Raw genomic sequence first — 25581 nt, 5'->3', positions numbered from 1 at the left:
ACATAGGAGAAGTAAGATTACAAGTATCCCATTGTATTATTTCGGTGTAATCTTTAGCTACAAAGTTCATGTTTGGTGACGAAAATGTCTAATAGGATCACTTTCAAAAGCTGCTTTCCTTGCCTTCAAAAGTCATCTGTACCTAAGCTCTCAAATGTGGTTTCTTTCATCAATGACCATCGCCAAAGGCAAATTTTCGGAATGAGCAAAGTAAGCATTCCGTTCTATAACAGTGTCTACAACTTATTTCAGTTCTTCTGGCAAACTACGACGTTTTCTGAATGGTCTCGTAAATATGTTGTGGACTTTCGGTCAAACTGTTGCTCAGCTTAATGGCAAACCACCTGACTCATTATCTGAAGGACTTTCCAGACTAATGTATAGCCGCAGAACTATTAGCTGTAGTGAACCATCTTGAATGTGACAAAGAGCCAGAGTGACGAACTGAAAAGTCTTCAGAGCAATGCCCTAATTGGATGCCTTTTGATACAGTCCTGTTAGGGTTATCCAGTACATACAGGTGGTCTTTGCTGAGTATCTGCCTGTCTATTTTAGTAATCACAAAATTGATAGGTTCAAATTCACTAACTGGTAGAGTGTATGGACACAGTACTAGAGACGGCTTCATCAGAGCTACACTATTGTCAAGATCATCCATGCCTACATTTTCGCATAAATGAGAAAAAAATGAAAAATGAAGTATTTAAGTTTTATGTTCCACGGTTATGCCGGCTAGGCTAAAGGAGACGGTGATGATGAGAAATGAATGAAATAGTGGAATGAAGAAAGTGGGAGAATCCCGAGACAACTCACACACATGGTGCTTGTCCACCACAAAGGTCACTTGGCGCGAGCTGGGATCGAACCAAGAACCTCATGCACAAGAGGTTAACGCTCTACCACTGCCGCCCCCGCATATATCAGAGTTTAAAGTCATTAGTAATGGACAAAAATAAAGGGGAAAATGAAAATTTGTACGGAACGAATTATGTGAAATTATAAATCTGTAAATACAATTGTAAATAATACACTCTAATCATTGGATGGCTGGTTGGGTAGTGGAACACCAAGTGCAGCATCCCCCCCCCCCTAAATGGTGAGTAGCGTCCTTCTCTTACTTGTTTTAAGAAAATATAAAACATGTTAAACTGTCAAATTTTGCTAAATTCGCAAATTTTACAAATTTTTGACAGCGATGCGTGACCACAAGATACTATATAGTTTATTTACTTTAAAGTTGTTTTTACATTCTTGAAGATACCTTTTGGCTATATAGGGTCATCATTCTATATTATTCAGTCCTTTTAAAAAATATTGAAAATTTGTTTTTACGGGATTTTTCAAATTTCAACGGCGATGCGGGACCGGAAGATATGTAAATAATTTTTTTTTTTTGTTTTTTCTTGTCTATACCAATGGCAACTTTTGCGCACTATAGCGTTCCGGAAATAGAAAAATGATTTTTTTTCGAACCACCGTAATATATATATATATATATATATATATATATATATATATATATATATATATATATATATATATATATAGTGTGTAACAAAAAGGTTGGGACAGTGGAATATCTCGAGAAATACACTTGAGATTTAAAAACCGCGAAACACGTATCCAATATTTTAAAAAGACCTATTTAACTAACATAAAATCAAGTTCCGGGGGGAGAGGGGCAACTTGAAAATTTCAAACAGAAATCCCCTATTTTTATTGCAGATTCGGATTCTGCGATCAGGAATAAGCAACTTTTGCTGGAAGTACTTTTTCGTTCTTTCTAAATGGCGCTGCAATCGCAAACAAATGAGTATCATCGTACCTACGTCCCCTCACTTTGCGATCTGAAATATTTCCGAAATGACAAAAAATGTCACAAATCGAGTTACGCAAGAACGTACCAATGTCAGGGGCCTATAAAATTCTGTGAACAACAAGCGCCCCCAGGGGTTCCATAATAGGGCCCCAGGAGCCAAGTTGAAAATTTGAAATGGAAACCCCCTATTTTTATTGCAGATTCGGATTCTGCGACCAAAAATAAGCAACTTTTGCTGGAAGTACTTTTTCGTTATCTTTCTAGATGGAGCTGTAATCGCAAAAAAGAATATCATCATACTGACGCGACGTCTCCAGAGACTTAAACATTTCTGAAAGGACACAAAATGTAACAAATCTAGTGACGCAAGAATGTACCCATGTCAGAGGCCATAAAATTCTGTGAACAATTGTCCCCAGGAGTCCCATCATAGGGCCCAGATACCAACTTGAAAATTGCAGATAGAAACCCGCTATTTGTATTGAAGATTTTGATTTTGCGTCCGAAAATACGCAAATTTCATTCAAAGTACTTTTCATTATCTACTTAGGTGGAACTGTAATCACAAAAGAAGAAATATTATGTACTTTACGTGGGATTAATGATAACCTAAATATTTCTAGAAATACACGTGCAATTAAAAAGCACGGAATACGTTACCAATATTTTAAAAAGGCTTAGCATAAAACAAAATTGCTTTTATTCACATTTCAATACGACCGTTGTAAACCATTACGATATAGAAAGGAAAATGTTTATGCTTTACAACAAGACACATCTTCCCTTGAATTGTAAAAATTAAGTAGACCAATATGTTCGTTAAACATCACGTGACACGGACAGATTAAATAAAATATTTTTTTTCACACTAGTACTAAAAAGCACAAAAAAGACGGAGATTTCAGAGGGGAACAAATTTACAAAACGTGCATAAAGCACAAAGAAACTTAATTGATATACAGGGGTATGTGAGAGTCAGTAGATCCACCTGCTTTTTAAATACGTTCTCAAAGTTCAGTTAAATTTTTAGGGAGGTGTGACCTATACACTTGGATTTAACATAACCCTAACTTCGTTGAACACTAACTACATTCCGTTTCACATGAAATTCGAGAGTAGAGAACGTTGTCCTGTCTTCGTTTCCTGCTATCTTAATTTACTGTTAGGCTAGCTGCGAAATGCGTAACTACACATCAGCTTTACCAGCCACGTACTGTTTTCCCGTTTTTCTCGAAGAACTTGATTATCGTGAGTCCCCTTGCCTCTCACGACTTGGTTGTATAGAATTTGCTGATGAACAAAGTGTAACTGATATTTCACAGCAGTGGCCAAACTGCGCACCTTTCTTGGCCTGACAGTGAGCAATTCGATGGTAAAAGATAAATACTGCATTCCTGATGACGTCCAGTTCAATAAGTGCAACATCATGAATAACCCTTTGACGAAGATTATCCAAACTGGTTGGCATTGCTTGGTATACTGGGACTTTTAGAAAACCCCAGAAAAAATGTTCTAGTGATGATAAATCAGGGTAACAGAGAACGAGCGGGCCACTCGACCTCGCTCCTTCTGCCAATCCGTTATTTAGGACATTCCGTGTTAAGAAATTGCCGCATATTTATAATGTAGTTGGGTCTTGCACCATCTTGCTGGAACCATCTGTGGACAAAATTGCCTTCTAGAGTGTCTCTCATTGATGGAATTACTTGATTTTGAAGCATCTCCTCACACAGTTCAAAAATCAAATTGTCATTGCTAAAAAGGGGGACAGTTATTGTATTATTTAGCACTGCTTCTCAAATATTCAAATTTTCAGGATTTAGAATGAGTTTGCAAAGGATCAATGAGATTGCTGTCAAATCGAAACCTGCAATTATATCTGTTAATGTAATCAGTTAAGTGGAACGTGGCTTCATCAGAAAATACAATTGTGGTGGTGGATCATCATTGATTTTTTTCATTATATTTTCAGAAAAGTCTACACGATGATCAAAGACATCTTCATTCAGCTGATATATCAGATGAATTTTGTATGGGCGGACCTTTATTTTCTTTAACATTCTTTTCGCAGACATGTGACTAATCTCATGTTGTTCAGCAGCTATATGAATGCTAAGGTGAGTATTTTCAATAAATGAGTGCAACATCAAGCTGTTTGTCGCTCTTTTCCGGTCGATCAGGAATGTTACACTCTTTTATAAACCCACCTCACGATGTTGTCTACCACAAACTTACTTGGCCGGAGCGCATCAGAGATAAGCGCTCTACCACTGAGCTACCGTGTCTCCAAAATCAAATAAAGGACGGTCTTGTTTTACATGACTGTGGTAATCTATAATCTATACCTAGGTATCTCTTGCTAAATCGACAACAGCTACCACTTAAGGTTCAATTATCTGAGCTACGCAGATTTACCTATTCTGTGCTTATAAAATCCTATGCTAGGCTCTATCACAGATTATTAGCCAGTGGGCATGTGTTCAGACCAGAGAATTCCTCTCCCTTAGAGTGGTGACACGAGGTTATTTCTTTATTCTCTTCTTAGGGGTGAGATCTCTCAGTGTAAAATATATTGGTGAGAACAGGTGATACTTTTTTACACCAGTACATCCACAGTTAATATAGGATATATTTTACTCGGAGATTTACTATCCTTCGTAAAGAGTAACATCAACAAAAAGTTTTAGAGAGTCCTTTCGGCGTTGCCAGATATACTAACGCGTGCCTACGTGGTGTCAATATCTTTAGAAGTTATTTTATGCACCTCATGTCTACACAAATCTAGTAATAACGACTTTCTGGATATCTCTTTCATGTTAAAACGATATGTATGTTTTTAATCATTTGTTTATCTAAGTGATACGTAAGTTTATTATAGTTTTCACGTGGGAGATTATCTATCCTGATAATATACAGTAGATACAAAAATAATTTTTAACATTCCCTTTAAGCTCTTACCTTCAGTAGGATATTTTTTAGAAGAACCACTTTCGACGAAGAAAACGTATCTTTCCTTGTTTTCCAATCTAACAGGATTACATGATCAGCACTACCTCTGTTCTTCCACTTGTCTCTTGATTCACAATCCAATCCTCTTTCAAGACCAGCAGCGCTTACTCTACGAAAAATAGGAAGTTAAAAAATTAAGATAATAATTCACACATTTTAAATCTAATTGGTAAGATGAGTGAAACAATACGTTGATTATGTCTGTAAGAGATTTTCTGTACAGTTTCAACCATCTATTTCGTGGCTTTATTCACCAAGTTAAGTCGGTCACATGAAGAACTAATCATTTTATAAGGACATATTACAGTTTTGATGTAAGAATTCTAAAACTGAAATAATATATCTTGATAAACTGATGTGTTTATATAGAAAATCCTGCAATTTCTTTATGAAAAAAATAGTATAGATTTAAAGATTCATCTCCATACCTTCTTAATATGGAAATCCTGCAGACCTAACAATGTGAAAGTCGCTTATTAGGTTCTGTTTTATCTTTTCTTGATGTAACTTGTGCACTTAACATATTTGCATTAAGGTTAAATGCATCAGTTAACCCCTTCCACTACGATTTATTTTCTGAATTCTGATAATTGAAGTATAAGTTATAAAAGTGTATTATAGATGGTTTATCATTATATAACTTTCAAAACATCAATATAATTGGCACCGGGAAGGGCATGACGAGCTAGACTCATCATTTCAGTCCAAGGGGTTAATCAGGAAAAGGAGTGCCTAAGAGAGATACACACGAATCTTTAAACCTGCAGCTCTTTCACAAAGAAATTACCGTATAAAAATTATTTCCACATAAACAATCAGTTTATTAAGATAACTTATTTCAATTTTGAAAACCTTGCACCAAAAGTGCAATATATGTTCATAAAGTGATTTGATCTTCATGTGAAGGTCACAAAATAAGTGATTGAAACCGTATTGGAAAAATCCTCACAAATGATATCAATGAAGTAATGTTTCTTGCTTAACAAATCGAATAGAGACTAGTCTCTTACAGAACTATTTATTCAAATCGCTGTCTCTCTTCGAAGTTAATGAACAAAGAAACAATATATACGGGTAGCCACTTTTGCTATACAGCAGTATTTATATAAAGTCTTATATTCAGTTTACCAAGAGAGTTCCCTTGTGGCTAAGCGATTAGCGTACGCGCCTTTGGCGTCGGAAACCGGGTTTGATTCCCGCGGGAGCTCATGCGGTTCGTATTCCACGTTAATCATTAGGTCCATGTCTCATATAGTCTCGCTGATGAACGGGACATTAAACTCAAAATCAACTCAACTCAACTCCGTTTACTAAGAGGATATAGATGAGCCGTCAATATTGCTAGTTCGCGATCTGGTAATCCAGGGTTAAAATTCAGCAGCCGAGCATCCTGGCTGTTTTCCAAGGCTCTTCCTCAGTTCCATCAAGTGACCATTTTACACACAGTCCTTGATTGACTTTCCCCGAAATTTTATTCCTCCTTTCATTCTTTCTCTTCAGTATAGAATGACTTTATCAGAAACAATATTTAAGCTGAGGCTTAGAAATATTAACATTCTTCTGATCTTGAAAGAAGTTTCTGGAAGTGTTAGAATCATACCTCTATTTAAGACAAGTAATAAGATATTTACTAATCTTTCACCATTATTATTTATTTACTTACTTACGTTGCTATTCCCGTGCTTCGTAACGGTAATAAAGTACTTTTGCTTTTTCACTTATTACTATAGACAGGGTGGACCATTTATCTTGTAACTTAATAATCAAAAAGCGCTGACTTTTTGTATCATGCAAATAACGGCTTAATATTTGGCATACCTTGTGATACCAGGTTAACGGTGTCGTAAACCTCATATGAAGTTATATTTTTCAAATGGCACTACAACATATTTCAAATGTATATGCTAAGAAAAAAAATATTTAATGTTATATTTATTATATTTATTATTGCAAACTAAGGACGCTAAAGTATCACAAATATCCACATTTTGGTGGCTTCTACAGCAGCAGTAACGCAAACGCGACAGCATATTCGAAGTAATTAAGCGTCTAATACTATGATTATGATATAACGGATTTCGAATGAATACGAGAAAATCAATTTGAACATCACAATGCTGTTTACAATTTGAAATCTCTTAACTGTTCTCGAGATACGGTAAAAACTGTTAGTTTGCTACGCTGCTTAAAATTATGAATTCTGAGCACTTATTGTAATAATACCTACCAAAAAGTATAGTTTTAATATTAAAGAAGCAAAGTAAATCAAAAATTATTTTTAAAAAAGTTCCCACAAATAAGCTATTTTAAGCAAAATATCAAATTTTGTGTTTTTCATATCTTCCGAATGGTTTGTATATCAAATTGCTGTAAAGGGCATTATGTGCTTCACGTCTATTGGAAACTATATACGTGATTCAATGTGATACATATCTAAACACTTTTTCGAAATAAAGTACTTTGAGAAAAGTAAAATTCCCAGTTCCTTGTTAACTTTGTTTCCACTTGTAAGAAATACGTCATATGATGATCGCAGTATAAGACGTGAAGGTACTTTGGATGTGCATTGTCCCGTTCGTCTCACTTACGTTACTAGTGTTGTAGAACTTCCCAAAATTTGGTTGTTTTTCGATGTTTGTAGTACTTGCGTTTTAAGTTTCCAACACTGCATGACAAGTGTGGTATTGAAATGTGTAATAACCTAACGTACTTCCATTTGAAAAAAATAAAACCTTACATCACAAAGTATGCCAAACAATGTCCCCCAACCGATATTTCTACGGTATAAGCTTTTAGCGACTTTTGCCCATTAGTTAAAAGTTACAAGGACGTATCAAGGTAAATGGTCCAGCAAAGAAGGTGATAAGGGTTTTAAAAACAACGACATCTCGCAGAGAACGTGAATGGAAATTCTCAAAGATGAATCACAAGCTTCCTGTTGATATTAATATAATAATACAATAAATCCAATATATTGAAAAAGGCCAGAAAGTATAAGCCCTAACGATCTGACTTCCAGTTTTAGATTTTTTTTTTTTTTAAATTGTGAATTCTGCTTCCAAATCGAACTGTATTGTGAAAGATTGAATTTATTTAAATCTGAAAAGCATATAAGTCTAATGATTACAGTTGTTTAATGACAGATCAGCTAAAGACAGTTTTTCACAATTATCTCTCCACTATAGCTTCTCAAAGAACTGGCACAAATGTGCTTTTAAGCAAATGAAATTATATAAGAAAATAGAAGCACAAAATGTTCTGATATCTTAGTGAAAAAATGAAGAAAACATTCCGGAGAACTTTCGATTCTAGATGTAGGCGGGATCGACAGTGCAGCTCGTTTAGAGGAGGGATAGTATGATGGGGAACGGTCAACACTATGAGGGTCACTCTTTTTATATGATGTGTCTGTACATCCGCCAACTAGACCGGATTCAAGCCCCGGACATGGTTCGGATTCAACGTTAATAATAGATCCAGTCGAAAATTCTGTTTCAACAGAGAACTGAACCTTGGATTACCCACACCCAGTGGTGCTATTCAGCCGGTTTTCACCGGTTTGCTAGAACCAGTTCTTAAAATATTTCGAGTTCGCAGAACCGTTTGTTATACCAGACATAAACACACACTCATACTTGTACATACAGTGTGGCCCGACCAAGAATGAAAGAAAGAAGCCACAGAAGTTAGTGAAAACATCTGTGTACTTCTCTCGCTTGCTTGCATTGTTGTCAACAAGCAACTTTGAATTGTTTCAATTCAATGGGCAGACAGAAATTTGAATGGGCTTGCGCGAAGATCTTTATCTCATGCGACCGATAGAGTTTTTCAGGTCTTAATTGTTAATTCTTTTGACTGCTCCATTGGTGAGAATAAACATTTAAAATCTCAAATTTCCAGACAGCAAAAGACTGATTTTGGTAAAGCTCTAACTAACTTTTACTAACAAAAATACACTATTGTATATTTTGTCATATGTTTCCCCTCCTAAAGTTGGTTTTGTTTGAACGTGACGCTACAAAATACAATAAAAACAGTTCTTAATTCGAACTCAAGGTGGTAAAATTTGCATTGCGTTCTAGAACGTAAGAACTCTTGTACCTATCATGCATGGCTTTTTCCCAATTATATCTACCTATCCATCTACTATCTCTCTCAGATTTTATATATATATATATATACACCTAGGTATATAATACAGAAATGGTTGTTAAAAAATTAGAATAACACCACTGCCCACACCAAAGGCAGGGTGCTAATCAACTGGCAACACGGAGCATATAAATCACACACATAAAGCTTTATATCATATAATGGAAGCAATTAAAACGTAAGCACTCGAGTAGTAGTAATTTATTAATAAATTAATTGTAAGTCATGGTCAGAATTCTCCTTGCCAATTACACCAGCAAGTCACTAGCTATGAAATACATAATCTCTTAGATTCATATAAATAAGATTCACATTAATATTCTAATATACGGCGTATGCATACATACCCAGGCTGAATTAAATTTTCCGGAATATTTATGCAGTTTGCATATTTTATATGGGATTCTTCGAAGTCGTTTTCTTGTCGGATGTCCAGAATTAACAGCTTCTTCTTTGGGTCATTCAGCATGACATACAACTGCTTTGATGTAACACATGTCCTCATATCTTCCTCTTCTGAAATTTGTTTAGAAATGCGTCAACAGATTTTGTAAAGTAACTTTTGCAACAGTTCTGACAACTCATCTACTGAATATGTAATGATCAACAGTCACAAGTAATTTTTTGCAATAATTGAAAATTTTCCACATGAAAAAGGAAGTAATTTAATTTTACTTGGTTTATTAAACGAATTTTCTACACAAGTTTTCTACACTAAAACATGACAACCTCTGTTTTCTATTTTGCTATACTAAATCGTATTACACACCGTCAAAGGTCTTGGAAAATCAAGCGCAATTTTTAGCTGCGTGATGTGTAGTTGGCATTACGGCTCTCTTCACCACTACTGTTTATCGCTCTTCTTTCTTGAAGAAGCTTCCCAAATCATTCAGCAACTGAAGGGTCTTTACCGAAAGTAAGAGAATAATACTTCAACTGGGTATTGAAGATGGTTAATGAAAATAATTTTTGCTATAGCATGACTTCATAATTAACCTCTTCACGGATATGGCATCAAACGATGCCATATATTTATCGGGAAAATAACCCGAAATTTTTTCACGAAGAAGAGTGCGAACTGAAGGTAGGTAAAAATAAGTGCTTCAGAATATTATTTTTATTTACCTTCAGTTCGCATTTTTCTTCGTGAAAAAAAATTGCATTATTTTCCCGATAAATATATGGCATCATTTGATGCCATATCCGTAAAGAGGTTTAAGAACCTTTCTTATGAACTGCAAGACAACTTATGTTACCCGGAAATAGAAAGAGATTATCTAAATATATTATCTAAATATACCTGCCCGAAGATGTTTCATGTAAGGTAAAAAGGAAGCGAAATATAGTAATTGTAACTACTGTAACGTTTCAACAGGTATTAGAATGCATTCTTTATGTTTTTTAATATTTTATTTTTTATTATTTTGTGGTTCCGGATCAAATTAAATATTTAAAATGCGATTTTCGTATTTATTGCATTTCCAAGTAATAATTGTACGATATTGCAATCTTTATTCATTGTTTTTCATGAAAACATTTACCCTCTTTACTCACTTTTGTGAATACATTAATTTTAAGGACTCCGTGATTACACCAATTAGCATGTAATTACATGTTAAATCTGTAGACATATTGCTGATTCATACTCAAACAATCTAAATATCTGTCTACCTACCTAGGAAAATTACATAGGCATGTCAATACCATGTTGACAAAGGATCACATGTTTTATGTTCCGATTTTTATACCACCACAGGTAAAATTACTCATGATATCGTACTAAAAATATGTTTGGAATAAAGGAATCTAAAAGCAAGAATGGTACGCCAACTACTTCTTAAAAAATAGCTTGAACATTATCACAAAACCCTGAAGAAGGTAAACTACAAGAAATTTCATTAAGAACTTTATTAGAAAGGAGAGAAACATGAAAGAAGAGATGTAAATGTGCGTCATATTGAACCTTATATTTCTGTTTATTAAAAGTATTGTGCTGCTAGTTATTCTGTTAGACTATTATTGGTGTGAAATATAATTTTCAAAGAAAGTTTGGTGAAGATTCATTCAGTGGACACTCAATTCGTACGTGTTTCTCCAATTTTAAGGAAAGAGGTTTCATACTGCATTTGTAAGTGTAACTTATTCGTACCTCCACCTATAAGTATTGAACCAGTGGCACGTGCCCGTGTAACTTTCACTAAGTCTACACAAATCCACTACCAAAACCAGAAATGAATTGGACACCCCTCAACCGACTGCGAAAGCGTTTAAGATTTTAACTCCGCCGATTATAACTGTTGAAAGGCCTGACGCCGGCAGGAGTGATGCGATTTTCTTTCTGTGAGATTATGTGAATTTTAATGGAGAAAGATAGTTTTCTACAATCATTATTAATATTCAGTAATGAAGGCACATTCTAGCTTTCGGGTAGACTGAACAAACGAAACGTTAGAATCTGGGACACCGAAAGCCCCCTATCTACGAAAAGCATATACATGACTCCTCGAAGTAAAGTTTCATACTATAAACCATGAGAAAGTGTATGTCACCTTATTTGACGAAGGAACAATCACAGGAATTTCATTACTTGGATATACCACAGTTGTGACTTCTGTCGCAACTGTAACAGGATATTTTCGGTTTCGTTTTCCAAAGGATACCAATTCCTCCCCTAATTTTCGCAAGAAATCAGACGGCTACCACCAAGCAAATGAATTGGCTGTGCTCATTGTGCCTATAATGAAATTATTCCATGGCTTCCACATTTCCTGGACACTACACCCCGTGATTTTCTTTTTTCTCAAGGGGATGAATCTACAAGGCCCTAATCACTTACCATGCATGATCTGGATATGCATCTAAAAAAATCACATCACATCCAAAAATTGTGTAGAGTGATAAAAGGTGTTCACATTCAATACCGTCATATGTAAAACAATTCTGGACTGAAAGAAAACTTTTTGCCCTTTTCTTTCTCTCCATTGATACTACTCTTATGTGTTGGCTGTCATCTGAACGTGAATTATAAATACTTTAATAGAGAACAAGATAATCTGTAATAACTCTGTAATAATAACAAAAATTCCGGGCCGATAGCGGGGTCGTGTAATACAGCTTTTTCGAAGGCGAGATATTATGGTGGGGAACGACCAATACTGTCAGGACAGATCTACACCGGGTTAAAAGCCCTCGTTAATGGTAGGTCTTGTTATTCATAACATCGCTGTTTCATTGGGACCTAAAGCATCAAAACTCAATAATAATAATAATAATAATAATAATAATAATAATAATAATAATAATAATAATAATAATAATAATAATAATAATAATAAAAGGGTGTCTATCTGTGCGTCACGCTTGAAGGTTCCCGAACTCATGAGGTCGGGGTTCATGAGCTCAAAATTTACGCTCACCCGACCTAAACGAAATGAGTGTGAGGGCGGGTGATGTCTAAATGATTAAGGGAATGTGAGGCTGAATAAGCGTGATATGAGACTGCTAATGTGAGTGTGATGCCGGATCGATGGCATAAGCCCAAGCGTGATAAGGTTGAACGAGGTTAGCTTAAAGTAAAAATAATGTCGCCACTTGTACTATCGGGTGTTAAATTATGCAGGCAATTTGCTGATTTAAAACTATTAATAATAATAATATGAAGTGAGGCTACAATGTTATTACGGATTTTTTAAAGGACGTTACATACGGTGTATAGATGATTTCAACATATATTCTTATAGTTCAAAACTTACAGTTACTAGATGTCTAGTATCAACTGTTTCTAAAATGGTGTGAATAAAAATTAAAGTGGATGTAAAAGAACAACTGAACTACAGCAGAAGCAAAGTTAGTATTTAGTGGAAAAATTACCCGGAATTCCATTCAAGAGTTCCTTTTTCTCTTGCGTTTCTTTTTCTCCTTTTCTTCGTCTTTCTTCTTCCTCTGCATCTTTCTTTTCTTGTTCTATAAGAGCCTTATCCCGTTGCTCTTGTTCCTCTAGCAACTTATACCTGAAAATAGAAAACAAAATAAAGAAACAGACCCACGTACGTACTTTTATTTATGAAAATGCTTAATACCACTGAAATGTTTGTTCTTCGCACGGGAAAACGTTTATGGAAAGTATTTTAACCTTTTCCTCACCTTAAGACACGTAGGAAGATGAATTTGACTTGAATGGAAACGAGAGTGTCACTATTCATCTCAGCGACTCCGAAAACTATCGACTGGACATAACATCAGCAGTTTTCTATTATTTTTACACGCCATGTTTCTTTCCACTCCACTCCGCACGTCCATACCAATGAAGGTCAATCTGGACTTACACACCATTGTGTCAATATATATATATATATATATATATTTGACCGACACAGAAAACTATGGACTGGACACTAATATCAATCATTTTCGATTACTTTTACATATTAACTCCCTACCCTCACTCTCCATGCAGATGAGGGATGAATTTAGACTTAAAAAGCATCCGGAGTGTCACTATTTCTCTCAGTGACTATGCACTGGACACTAATATTGGTGGTTTACGATCATTTTTACATATTGTTTCCTCGCCCCCTTCTTATTGTTGACGAAAATGTGCTAAAAGTCTAAGTTACCAGGGTGAACTCATATGCGGAAAACCATCAATATTGGACAGCGGTCTAGCAGTTATATGTCAAACATCGTCACATTCTTTTTAGATTTCCAAACTACGCTACACATAAGTACTGGCTAGGGCTGTTCCTAATTCCGGAATTCCGGAATTTTTCGGAACGGAAATTCCAATTCCGGAATCGGAACACAGTTTCAACACGTTCCGGAATTCCGGAATTTCGAAACATTCCGGAATTTCGGAACATTCCGGAATTTCGAAACATTCCGGAATTTCGGAACATTCCGGAATTTCGAAACATTCCGGAATTTCGGAACATTCCGGAATTTCGAAACAGTCCGGAACTTCTTATTGAAAAAATAATTTTTGCTGTTACCCCGAAACGAGAGGTGTGCGCAAAGCTTAGCTTTGAAACTGGATATTGATTCTGCTGTGCTGAAGGAAGGAGTTTTGGTCCACGGCAACTGGTTTGTTTCATTGTCTAGATCCGTTCACTGTGAACGATTGCGCATAAGATTTGAAACTTTGTCTGGTTATCCATAAAGTCTCAATCATAAGTGATTCAGTGTAAATTCCGTGATTTTGTTGCAGAAAGCGGAACATAGAAATTCGAGCTAGTTCTTCCCTTTAGTTTGGCTTATCTTCCGAGAAACACCTTTATATTCTTTTTTAAATGAATACCGACTGTACCTTTTCCATTTATACGAGGCAACCCTAACAAGAAATTGAACTGCATATCTTTTGATGTATGGCCATTGTCAAGTATAAGTACCTGAAGGAGGGGCAGAGAATCATTTAAAAGAAAATACGATTTTCAGTAATTAAAGGGATAGGATAGTCTGAAAAAAAATGTACAATTATTATGCTGCTGTCCGTATTATGTAAAAATATGCATTATTGATGTTACATGAACTTTTTGGAAACTAGAATCAGTATTTCATATTTCAGGTTCAAATCACGCAAAGCTAAAATTATTAATGAATCGCTTGTATTGTATTTGGTCTAGGAATTAATTCGTGCGGGTGGACAAGAGATGGCGCAACGAACGGAGCGTCCCACAGTTCCGTGTATCCACACATATGTTGCAAACCCCTGTCGTTCGTAGTATAGGGCAGTGGATTAAAGCGTCAACAACACCAGTTTGTAGTTAAGTGAACATGGCGCAATTTGTGCCTGATAAAGTGTTTTTGCGGGGTGTCCTGCTGCATTACTTCAACATGCAGAAAAGTGCGACTGAAAGTCATCGTATTTTGGTGGAAGTGTATGGTGACCATGCTCTAGCTGAGCGAACGTGTCAGAAGTGGTTTGCACGGTTTAGAAGTGGTGATTTCGGCTTGGCAGACCAAGAGCCAAAAAAATTTCAAGACGAAGAATTGACAGCATTGCTCGAGCAGGATTCGTGTCAAACGCAGGAACAACTTGCAGCAGCATTAGGCGTTGATCAAACAACAGTCTCCAAACGCTTGAAAGCCATGGGAATGATTCAAAAGATGTCACATTGGGTTCCACATGAATTGAAAGACAGAGACGTTGAAAGACGAAAAACCATTTGCGAATTGCTGCTTCAACGACAGAGCAGAAAGGGGTTTCTGCATCGAATTATTACGGGTGATGAGAAGTGGATCCATTACGAGAACCCTAAACGAAAAAAGGCCTGGGTGAAACCAGGTGAACCAGATCCATCACAACCAAAACGAGATATTCACTGTGCAAAGGTTATGCTGTGCATATGGTGGGATATGAAAGGTGTGGTGTACTATGAGCTGCTGCAACCGGGTGAAACTATGAATGGAGAACGTTATCGACGACAATTAATGCGTTTGAAGCAAGCTCTGGCCAGAACACGACCAGAATGGGAGAACAGACATGATAAACTTATTGTTCAACATGATAACGCTCGCCCACATGTCGCAAAACCGGTCAAAACCTATTTAGAAAATGTCGGATGGGAAGTTTTACCCCACCCGCCGTATTCACCAGACGTTGCTCCTTCGGACTACTACTTGTTCGATTGCATGAACAACGATTTGATTGGACAGCGGTTTACTTCTTCAGAAGATATCGAAACATGGGTCTCTGACTGGATCGCTTCCAAGGATGAGGACTTCTTTCGCCACGGAATCCGTACATTGCCTGACAGATGGGCGAAAGTGGTGGCTAGCGATGGACAATATTTTTCTTAAGGTATTTATGTATTTTGTGTTTGTACTACAGCTTCAATGTGTGCGTACCAACCGCACGAATTAATTCCTAGACCAAATATTTAGTATACTGCATGCTGCAAACAGCAAAAAAATTCTTAGAACAAGGGATTACTGTTTAATGTTTTTTGTAACTTCTATAATCATGATGCTACTGCTGTTTTTTTTTTTTTTTTTTTTTAATGAAAGCTTTATCAAGCATTATTTGCATAACTTGTCAAAATGTACAACGAGAGTAAATCGAATAGAGGTGCAAACTTTACATAATATCTTATAATTATTCACATGTACGCGCTACTCTTTTCGTGTCCTGCGATACTTATTTGAATAACTAACTAAATAAAGGTGTCTATCAGTTAAATACTAAGCATTGGAACCTACGTATGATGATTAGTTCTAACTCTACTAATCAAAATTTTATGCAAGGTGATAAATGAATTGTGTGAGTGAAAAACATTTAAAATTGGTTTGTTGAGAAATTGTATTAATCACCAATATATTATCAATGTTGTGAAATTCTGATGTAAAAGCATGTTACTTTCTTTAAACAATTACATTGATACAAGCCAACAGAATATGTACATTTTCATACAAAGCTGCAATATGAAGGGTAGTTATGCATTCAGATGAAAGGGTCTGCACCAATGACTAACTAACAACAAGAAAGGTAAATGTTCAATTAGTATACCCGAAATTGTGAGTAGCGATGGTAAAAGTTAAAAATGAAAGAAATCATTTCGTAAATGTTAATATTCACATTAAAAGTATTAGCCTAATGTTCATATTTCGCTCTTACGAAATAATTAATTTGTATCAAAAACTATTCGTACTTCGCGTAAATTGATCTTTACAAAAATTGATGTCTTACTTTCCTTGAGTAGAAAAGTTCGCGAAAACTTTCTTTCTCCTGATTTCTCAAATTAATCAGATAAAAAAGATCAATGAGATAAAAGAAGTTTGTTAAGCTAAAAGTCCCTAAAGCACATTTTATGCGATGCAATTTTCTATGCAATCTTGCATGCTAAGAGTCATGCTTTCAAATTATTTCGTGTAATAATAATTAACATTCAACTTTCCATAGTAAATTGCACGTATTTCACCTTGTTCGGAGATAGAACATGTGCAATCTACCATGGAAAGTTGAATTCTAATTTTTATTACAGGAAACAATTTGAATGCATGTCTCCTAATTTTGCATACATAATTGCCTTGTCTAATATCGTCTAAAGTCTACTTTCCCCTAATTTTTTTAAAAAAATCCTCTGGGCATTTATATGAAAATGCCCTTATAATATTTTATCCACATCATTGTTCTCTAACAGTATTATTTTGTAGCACAGAAATTTTGCTTTTTCTTTCAATAGTAATTTACATTTACATTTTTGTTGCATTATTTGATGACGTCTCAGGTAGCATCAGTTATACCATTTCAGGGTTTTAGTTGCCAAAATTTTCACAATTATGTATTACTCATGTGTACTCCTTGTACTTTAGATTAAAAGTTCATAAATATAATTTCAAATGACATGACTACAAATGTTTCGTGTGCTCTTGCATTGTTTGCTTAATAGTAAAACAAATATTTTGGAATTAAAATGCCAAACATGTAAATTGTTTTCTTGTTGGTACTTCAAAATACAAAATGGCAATGATTGAAAAAAAAATGTAAAAGATAAAGATAAAATGCAGTACTTTATTCCAATAATTGTAAATACGAGAATGCATAACTGTTTAAGACATGTTGCTACTATATTCCATAGATACCAAAGTGGAAACGAGAAAGTATTTGCGAGTAAATTTGTGGGATTAAAGCCTTGTAATAATGTTTGAGAACCATTGCCTCAGGACTGTTTCGAACTTTTATATTCAAACTTCGAACCAATATTAATATTACGATTCCAAAATCAACAGTGAGCTTCAAAATTTCAGTCTTGAAAACAGTTCCGAAATTCATACTTTTGAGCATTCCACAATTCCAAACTTTTGGAATGTTACGGAATTTGCGGAACATTCCGGAACTTCGAAACGTTCCGGAATTTCGGAACGTTCCGGAATTTCGGAACATTCCGGAATTTCGAAACGTTCCGGAATTCCGGAACATTCCGGAATTAGATGAATTCCGAATTCCGGAATACGAAATCGAATTCCGAACACCCCTAGTACTGGCTTACAGAACGGATCTGTCTGTTCGTCGACAGGTAAGGAATATCGATTTTTTTGGAATAGGTCTTAAAAATAGGTTCCATCTCATAGATTAACTCTCTATTCAAACCGGAAATAGTTGAAATTAAACATTTCAGGTTTCAATGCTGATAACCATAGATAGGAAACGATAACAGATAGTGACATATGGATTTTTGAAATCGATTTAGCATCTGAAGAAAAGATACCATCTTCACCTATATCTCTACTAGAATAGGAACTGGCAGGAATTTACTACTACTTCCGGTTTCAATATCCGGAGAGCATAAATAATAAAGAGATACCGAGAAGCAGTTTTCTGAAATAGATTCGGCGTCCCAACAACAGGTTTAATCCAATCCGTTAACTTTCTATCCAAAGCGGACGCTGACGGAATTAACCATTTGCGGATTCAACGTTAATCGCCATACTGCAAAAATGGTCACAGATAGTGAGAAGTAGTTTTCTGGAATCGATCAAGTGTCCCAAGATTACACATTCCATACCCAACCTATTCTCTCTACTAAAACCGGACCTGGTAGGAATTCATATTACTTCCGCTTTCAACATGAATTTTCATACAGTAAAAATGCAGAGGTAGCGAGAAAGGATTTTTTTTTGGGGGGAGGGGAACAATTTACAATTTATCATCCGAAGAATAGAGTCTGCCACCTCCCTTAATGCCTTATTCAAAACTGGAAGTGTAGAAATCAAACATCACCAGCTTTACCGTTGATCGCTACAGAAAATCGATAGTAGATAGCGAAAAGCAATTTCTTTGTATGGATTCAATACCGTAAGATTCATCAAAGGTGCAGGGGAAAATTTCAGATATTTCCCCCGAAAATTCCTCTATACTTTCTCTAGCTTCATTGTACCCCTTTGATATTTAATATTATTTGAAAAGGAATTTTACTACGCAAATGAATGATCTGTTATCTCTTTTTAACACCAAGGCTATATTAGATAGTGGCCAACAGCTTAAAGCAGGCACCGAGTAATGATTCAAATTTCAATCCTTTCCCATCAGAAATCGGACCCGGAGCCCCGTGCACTAATGGCAAGCGTGCTAGCTACTAAACCAGTCGAATCGCGAAGTAAATCTCTCCAAAATTTACAATCAGAGGAATGTTCCTCCTCACAATACATATATTGTGGATACATTAATGAACAAAGTACGGTGTTGCTTGCTTTCATGAACAAGGCGAAGCCAAGTGAAAAATTTTGAAATTAGGGAAGATGTCAAGGATTTGTGCTGAAAATACTCTGTATTTTCCCCTTCTTCACTGGCCTATTCGGTAGTTACACAGTTTGAAAGTGTTTCACTACGAGCAAATTAAGGTGTGGACCGTATTACTTATGTAATATGAATACGGCAAACAACATACGAGCATAACACGAATACGTAACGCAAAACCTGTATCCATTATCTGCCTAAAAAACCCCTAGAAAACTTAAACCACTACTGGACATACTGTCTCCTTCTTGAAGAGAAACTGTTATTGATCTGATACTTAATTACCATGATCCATATGGATTTTTTTTTTAAATGCAGATATAATTTTAAGGTGATATCTATATACACTGATCTAATTAAGAAACGAATTGATAGTTCAAAAACAATAATACTGATACCATGTGTATAATCGAGAAATGTATATTTGTGGTAAATTTCATAGGAAAAGAATTATAAATACGAAAATTAGAATGAGTAAAACAAAATATTGGTAAATAGACAATAAAGCTTTATTTTCGTTTTATTGTTCTTATTTACTGCTCTTTTAACATGAAATTTGTCACATATATGTCTTTGCCGATTATACACGTACTAACATTATAAGAAATACCGGGTGAATTCGTTATCAAATTATATTCCTATAACATATTTATAGACATGCGACAATAATTTTGGACATGAGTGTACATCACAAAGATTATTAAGATCACAAAGAGAAGGGGGATCATACACGTGATAATGATAGTTGCAAATGGAGAGTGTCTTCAAGAAGGGAGAACAGCATTTCAATGTTGCCACCTTTACCACGAATTCAGAAGTAAATGTTAATTTAGGTAGAAGAATTCTATCTGTGTGTGAAGTAATTTTTTTTGTTGTTGTTTTCTTATGCGTGTTGTCATCATTCTGTGCAGGGCCGGCGCGAGTGGGGTCAAGCCGTGCCATCGCCCAGGGCGGCAAAATTTGAAAAGAAAATAATACTATCAAAATATAATGCTTTGTAATGGAATAATAAAATTGTGTTCACCTGAGTATGCAATTGAACTTACTTCACTCACATTCAGGAAAATACTCACTCAAGAAATTTAGAGCATTCCCCCTCTCTCTGTCAAGAAACTAACAGTGATTGAGTAAACTAACTTGATGACTACAACAATTGGCGCCACATTTCTGAAGTTTTGGCTAGTCATGATAGGTCTCCTATTCGCATTGAGTCGTAAAGTAGGTGGATGGAGCTTTCGATGTGAATGAAGAGTGGTCTTACAATTGACACAAAACACCAGAAAATGTTAAATGCCGAACCACAGCATTGGAATTACGAAATACAACGAACATCAAGTACTAGTAATATTGGTAATCTTCTGAAACTGGTAGAACTCTGCAAAGTTTGACAATGTCATGGCCGAACACATTAAAAGAACCATGGGAGGGCAAAATAAATACCATCATTACTTAGGAAAAAATGTCCAAAATGAAATTATTCAAATTTTTAGTGAACCAATTAAAAGTAAAATAGGTCGACTGTTTTTGCTGAGGGCTGCAAAATATTATAGTACAATACTAGACTGTATGCCAGATATTTCTGGAGCAGAGCAAATGACAATAATCGTTCGTTTTGTACAAATTACATATAGTAATGGAGAATGCCTTGTAAAAATTTGAGAACACTTTCATGGTTTCATACATGAATATTCCTACGGAAGACATGAGGGGCCAAGGATATGACAATGGTTCCAATATGAAAGGCAAACATTCAGATATTTAGAAGAGAATTTTAGAAAGAAATTCCTAAGCTTTCTATGTTCCTTGCAGTAGTCATTCACTAAACCTTGTCGTTAACGATGCGGCCATAGCATCTCAGTACGCTGTTTATTTGGTTTATTTTTTTTTATATTTAAAAAGTTTTCTAACTTCTTTCTGCGTCAGTTCAACGTTGGGCCATACTGAAGGAACATATTAGCAGTCTCACTTTAAAACCATTAAGCCCCACACGGTGGGAGAGCCGAGTTGATGCTCTAATTCCATTTAGATATCAAATAGAGGAGGTTTATGATGCCTTACTTCAAATAAGTAACGACAATATAACATAGAATGGTAACCCATGATGCTCTGTGTATAGCAAACTAGCTGTGCGACTTTCCTTTCCTTTGTTCACTCGTTATTTGGTATGACTTTACTCCACATAAACATAGTAAATAAAAGTCTCCAAAGCATTGATTCTTATTTGTTGGATACAGTCGGGTTTCTTGAAAATACATCTGAGTACTTTGAGAGGAGCAGAAATGATGCAAAGTTTCAATCTTACTTAGTTGATGAGATGGAGTTGGTATCAGCATTAGATATAGATGATCCACGGATAGGTAATACAGTGCAAGCTCGAAGTCGAAAGAACAGACAGTTTCAATACGAGGCAGAGGATGAAGCTACTGAAGATCCACAAACAAGATACAAGATCGACTTTTATTACAAAGTTATAGACGTGATTGTGTTAGCTTTAAGAGAAAGGTTTAAGCAACTTAAACATCACAGCGAATATTTCGATTTTCTTTACGACATAAGAATCTTAAAGATATGCCACCTGAACTTTTGTCTGAAAAGTGTACTAAACTTGTCAGCATTTTAACACACGAAGAATCGAGAAATATTGACCCTAGTGATTTGAAAGACGAACTGAAAGTGTTACCGGCTATAATTAAGTCTAAAAGTTCGCCAAAATAAACTTTAAAATTAATTAAGGAACATTACTTTTCTCCCAATGTCAGTGTTGCACTTAGGATTTTGTTAACCTTACTGGTAACAGTGGCAAGTGGAGAAAGAAGTTTTTCGAAACCTAAGTTTTTTAAAATCTATCTACGTCCTTCTCTGTCTGAAACACGCTTGAGTGGTCTAACGATGATATCAATAGAACACGAACTGGCTGAAACATTGGACTACACGAATGTGATAAAGGAATTTTCTCATATCAAAGCAAAAAAAGTTTCAATTAAAGTATGTTAAATTTATATATCTCTATTGTGTTTTAGTACATTATAAGGGCTTAGGCTAATCACTTATCTTCATGCTTCATCTCTATTGGAAACACCTTTTGATATAAAATAAGCTTAAAAATTAAAATTCTTAGTCGTGACTAAAGCTTTTTTTTAAAAAAAAAACTTTATTTTCTGTATGCGCTGCTGCATATTACAGATATAGAGTGAAATCGAGCATATTGAATATTGTGGCATGTAACGAATCTTTTAAATATTACACTAGTTAACAAATTTAAACTTTTTGTTTGTTACATGAGAAAAATCACCTGATCTTAAAGGAACTTTTTGCGCTGAATTCGAATATGCACTCGGTTTCTCTCCATCACGTACAGTTTTCCCTAACAGAGGGATTTTCGGGAAATTCCCTCAAAAATTTCCCTTTTTCAGATATTTTATTCCCCTAGCTCCTGTCCCCTTACATATAGTAACATAGAAATTATACCTAAGTATACCTTGATTTATATTTAATAAACCCTAAAAGTTTCGTAAAAATCGCTTTGTTCTTTCTAGAGAAATAAATATATTTTTATGTATACTGTGTGCAGTTTATTGCACCTGATAGTAATGCTTTTAGATCTCCTGAGTTGGGGTAAAAACGATTTGCTTTATTACTACAAACACAGACATAAAAATGAATATTTACAATAGAATGTACTTCCAACGTATATTTTTTTTAAACGTACAGTATATCTTAATACATATATATACAATTCTCCAAGTTTTTTCGTTTTGTTCATGAAATGGTTATCAATATTTGTTATCAAATGTAACAGAATGCAAAAGAAAGAAAGAATGGAATACAGACTCATTGTTGACAACAATGAACTAATGCAGTCTGAATTTTCCACTACGGTATCGTTTCCCCCCTCCCCCCGCGCATTTCTTTCTTTCTTGTGTTCTTGACACCTGGTGAGGGAGTTTTGTACATTTTTATATTGACGTGTGGTTTAACACTACTTCACTTTCAAAGTTGTCTTTGCTGCTAAGAGTGCTTTCATGTTTGATCTTAACGGCATTATACCCAACTAAGACCAGAAGTTTAGTTTGTGATCAGTACAATGGCGTCAAGAGGACGGCGTTCGTGTGTTAACTCACCAAATAGTTTTTGTTATGTGTGTGGCCAGTTTGTAGTTAAAGGACAGTGTAGATCCATTACGCCATCGGTGAAACTAGCATATTATATATATTTCGGATGTCGTGTGGGAGATCAGGACAAACCTTGGGCACCCAACATAATTTGTGCGTCGTGCTACGTCACTTTACTTCCATGGGCCAAAGGGAAACGGAGGTTCATGAAATTTGCTGTACCAATGGTGTGGAGAGAACCCACCAACCATCTGGATGATTGTTATTTTTGTCTCACAGTAGTTAAGGGACATTCTAAAAAAAGCAAATACACAATAAGTTATCCCAACGTTAAATCCGCAATTAGACCTATTCCGCACGGGGATGAACTTCCACTTCCCGAGCCCCCTACCAACTGGGAAGAGATATGGCCAAAAGACTCTGATGATCATCATGATCTTGATGAACCATCGACATCAACATGTACATCAAAGGATCCAACGTTCATCCCTGACTGTGTTCGAAGCCACATTTCATCCGGCAATGTGAACTTAAATGACCTAGTCCGTGATTTGCACCTGACAAAACAAGAGGCGGAACTTCTGGGATCAAGGCTCCAGCAGTGGAACTTATTGGATGCAGAAACGAACATATCAGTGTACAGGAAAAGGCATGTTCAATTTTCAAGCTATTTCTTAATGCAAGATAATGTGTGCGTATGTACGGATATAAATGGGTTGATGGCGGAGCTAGGAATTCCTTACGTTCCAGAAGAATGGAGGTTATTTATCGACGCGTCAAAGGTCAGCCTTAAAACTGTCCTTTTACATAATGGAAATAAAATACCTTCTATACCACTTGCGCACTCAGTGAAGATTAAGGAATCCTATGACACCATGTCAACTTTGCTAAATCTTATAAATTACAAGGACCATTGTTGGCAAATATGTTGCGATCTCAAGGTAGTTGGTATTTCATTAGGACTGCAGTGCGGTTACACGAAGTACCAATGTTTTTTATGTTTATGGGATAGCCGAGCTGATGACAAACATTATGAAGTGAAGGAATGGGAACCTAGAGTGAATTACGTACCTGGAGAATGCAACGTCAAATACGCTCCTTTGGTAGATCCTAATAAGATATTACTACCGCCACTTCATATCAAGTTAGGACTTATGAAAAACTTTGTCAAAGCCATGGACACATCTGGTAAAGGTTTCAAGTATTTGCGAGATAAGTTCCCTAACCTGAGTGATGCTAAGATTTCAGCGGGAGTGTTTATTGGTCCCCAAATTAGGAAATTAATGCTTGATGCTAGCTTTGACAGCAAGTTAAACAGTGCTGAGCTAGCTGCCTGGACAGCATTTAAGTGTGTTGTGCGCAACTTTCTGGGCAATAACAAAGCTGAGAGTTACACAGAAATCGTAATCGTTATACAGAAATACAAAGAGTTGGGTTGTAGGATGTCTTTAAAAATCCACTTTTTGCACTCCCACCTCAGCTTCTTTCCTGCTAACCTAGGTGCTCTAAGCGACGAACAGGGGGAAAGATTCCACCAAGATATAATGGCAATGGAGAAAAGGTACCAGGGACGATAGGATCCTTCAATGATGGGGGACTATTGTTGGGGTTTTGTTAGAGAATGCAACATTTCTTACAAAAGAAGGAAGTAGTGTACGTTTTTGTAACCCAATGGAAGTTTCACATATTGTGATAGTTTTGATTGTCTTTTCATGACCTTTTGGTACATTTGTATTATTGTTTATTGTAAATTGTCACACTTGTAAATTATATTGTATTATATTTTATATATGTGTTTGTGGTAATAAAGCAAAACGTTTTACCTCAACTTAAGAGATCTGAAAGCATTACTATAAGGTGCAATAAACAGTACACACAGTATACATACAAACATATTTATTTCTCTAGAAAGAATAAAGCGATTATTACGAAACTTGGAGGGTTTGTTAAATATGAATCAAAGTATACTTAGGTATAATTTCTATGTTAGTATATGCAAGGGGACAAGATCTTGGGGTGTAAAATAAACGAAAAGGGAAATTGCCTCTGTTACGGGAAAATCGTACGTGATGGAGAAAAACCGAGTGCATATTCGAATTCAGCGCAAAAAGTTCCTTTAAGAACAGGTATTTCCTTTTATGTAACAAAACCTTTGTTAACTAGTGTTATGTAAGCATTCGAGAGAGGTAGTTCAATTTTTTGTTTACTTTTCCATTTCATGCATGTTTTTAAATCGCGCATCTTACTTTTTCGTGACA

At 35.6% G+C, this 25581-nt stretch overlaps 2 protein-coding genes across 6 annotated transcripts in view; one reads left to right on the top strand and one right to left on the bottom strand.

Annotated features, from left to right (window-relative positions):
- Window positions 1-25581, top strand: part of LOC145668376 (uncharacterized) — a 233494-nt gene that overhangs the window by 161955 nt on the left and 45958 nt on the right. The gene's annotated exons all lie outside the window — the stretch shown is intronic.
- The window catches only part of Usp8 (Ubiquitin specific protease 8), a 135736-nt gene that overhangs the window by 88539 nt on the left and 21616 nt on the right, over window positions 1-25581 (bottom strand). For all 5 annotated transcript variants that reach the window (XM_081736156.1, XM_081736157.1, XM_081736155.1 and 2 more), the window contains 3 exons: window positions 12851-12990; window positions 9328-9496; window positions 4778-4937 (listed from right to left, as the gene is read on the bottom strand). In XM_081736156.1, coding sequence (XP_081592282.1) covers window positions 4778-4937; window positions 9328-9496; window positions 12851-12990 — 469 coding nt within the window. The remainder of the gene's footprint in view (window positions 1-4777; window positions 4938-9327; window positions 9497-12850; window positions 12991-25581) is intronic.

The sequence above is a fragment of the Thermobia domestica genome, chromosome 13, assembly GCF_964235325.1.
Source record: "Thermobia domestica chromosome 13, izTheDome1.hap1.1, whole genome shotgun sequence".
In the NCBI taxonomy this organism is placed as follows: Eukaryota; Metazoa; Arthropoda; class Insecta; order Zygentoma; family Lepismatidae; genus Thermobia; species Thermobia domestica.
This window is presented reverse-complemented; position numbering and strand designations above follow the sequence as displayed.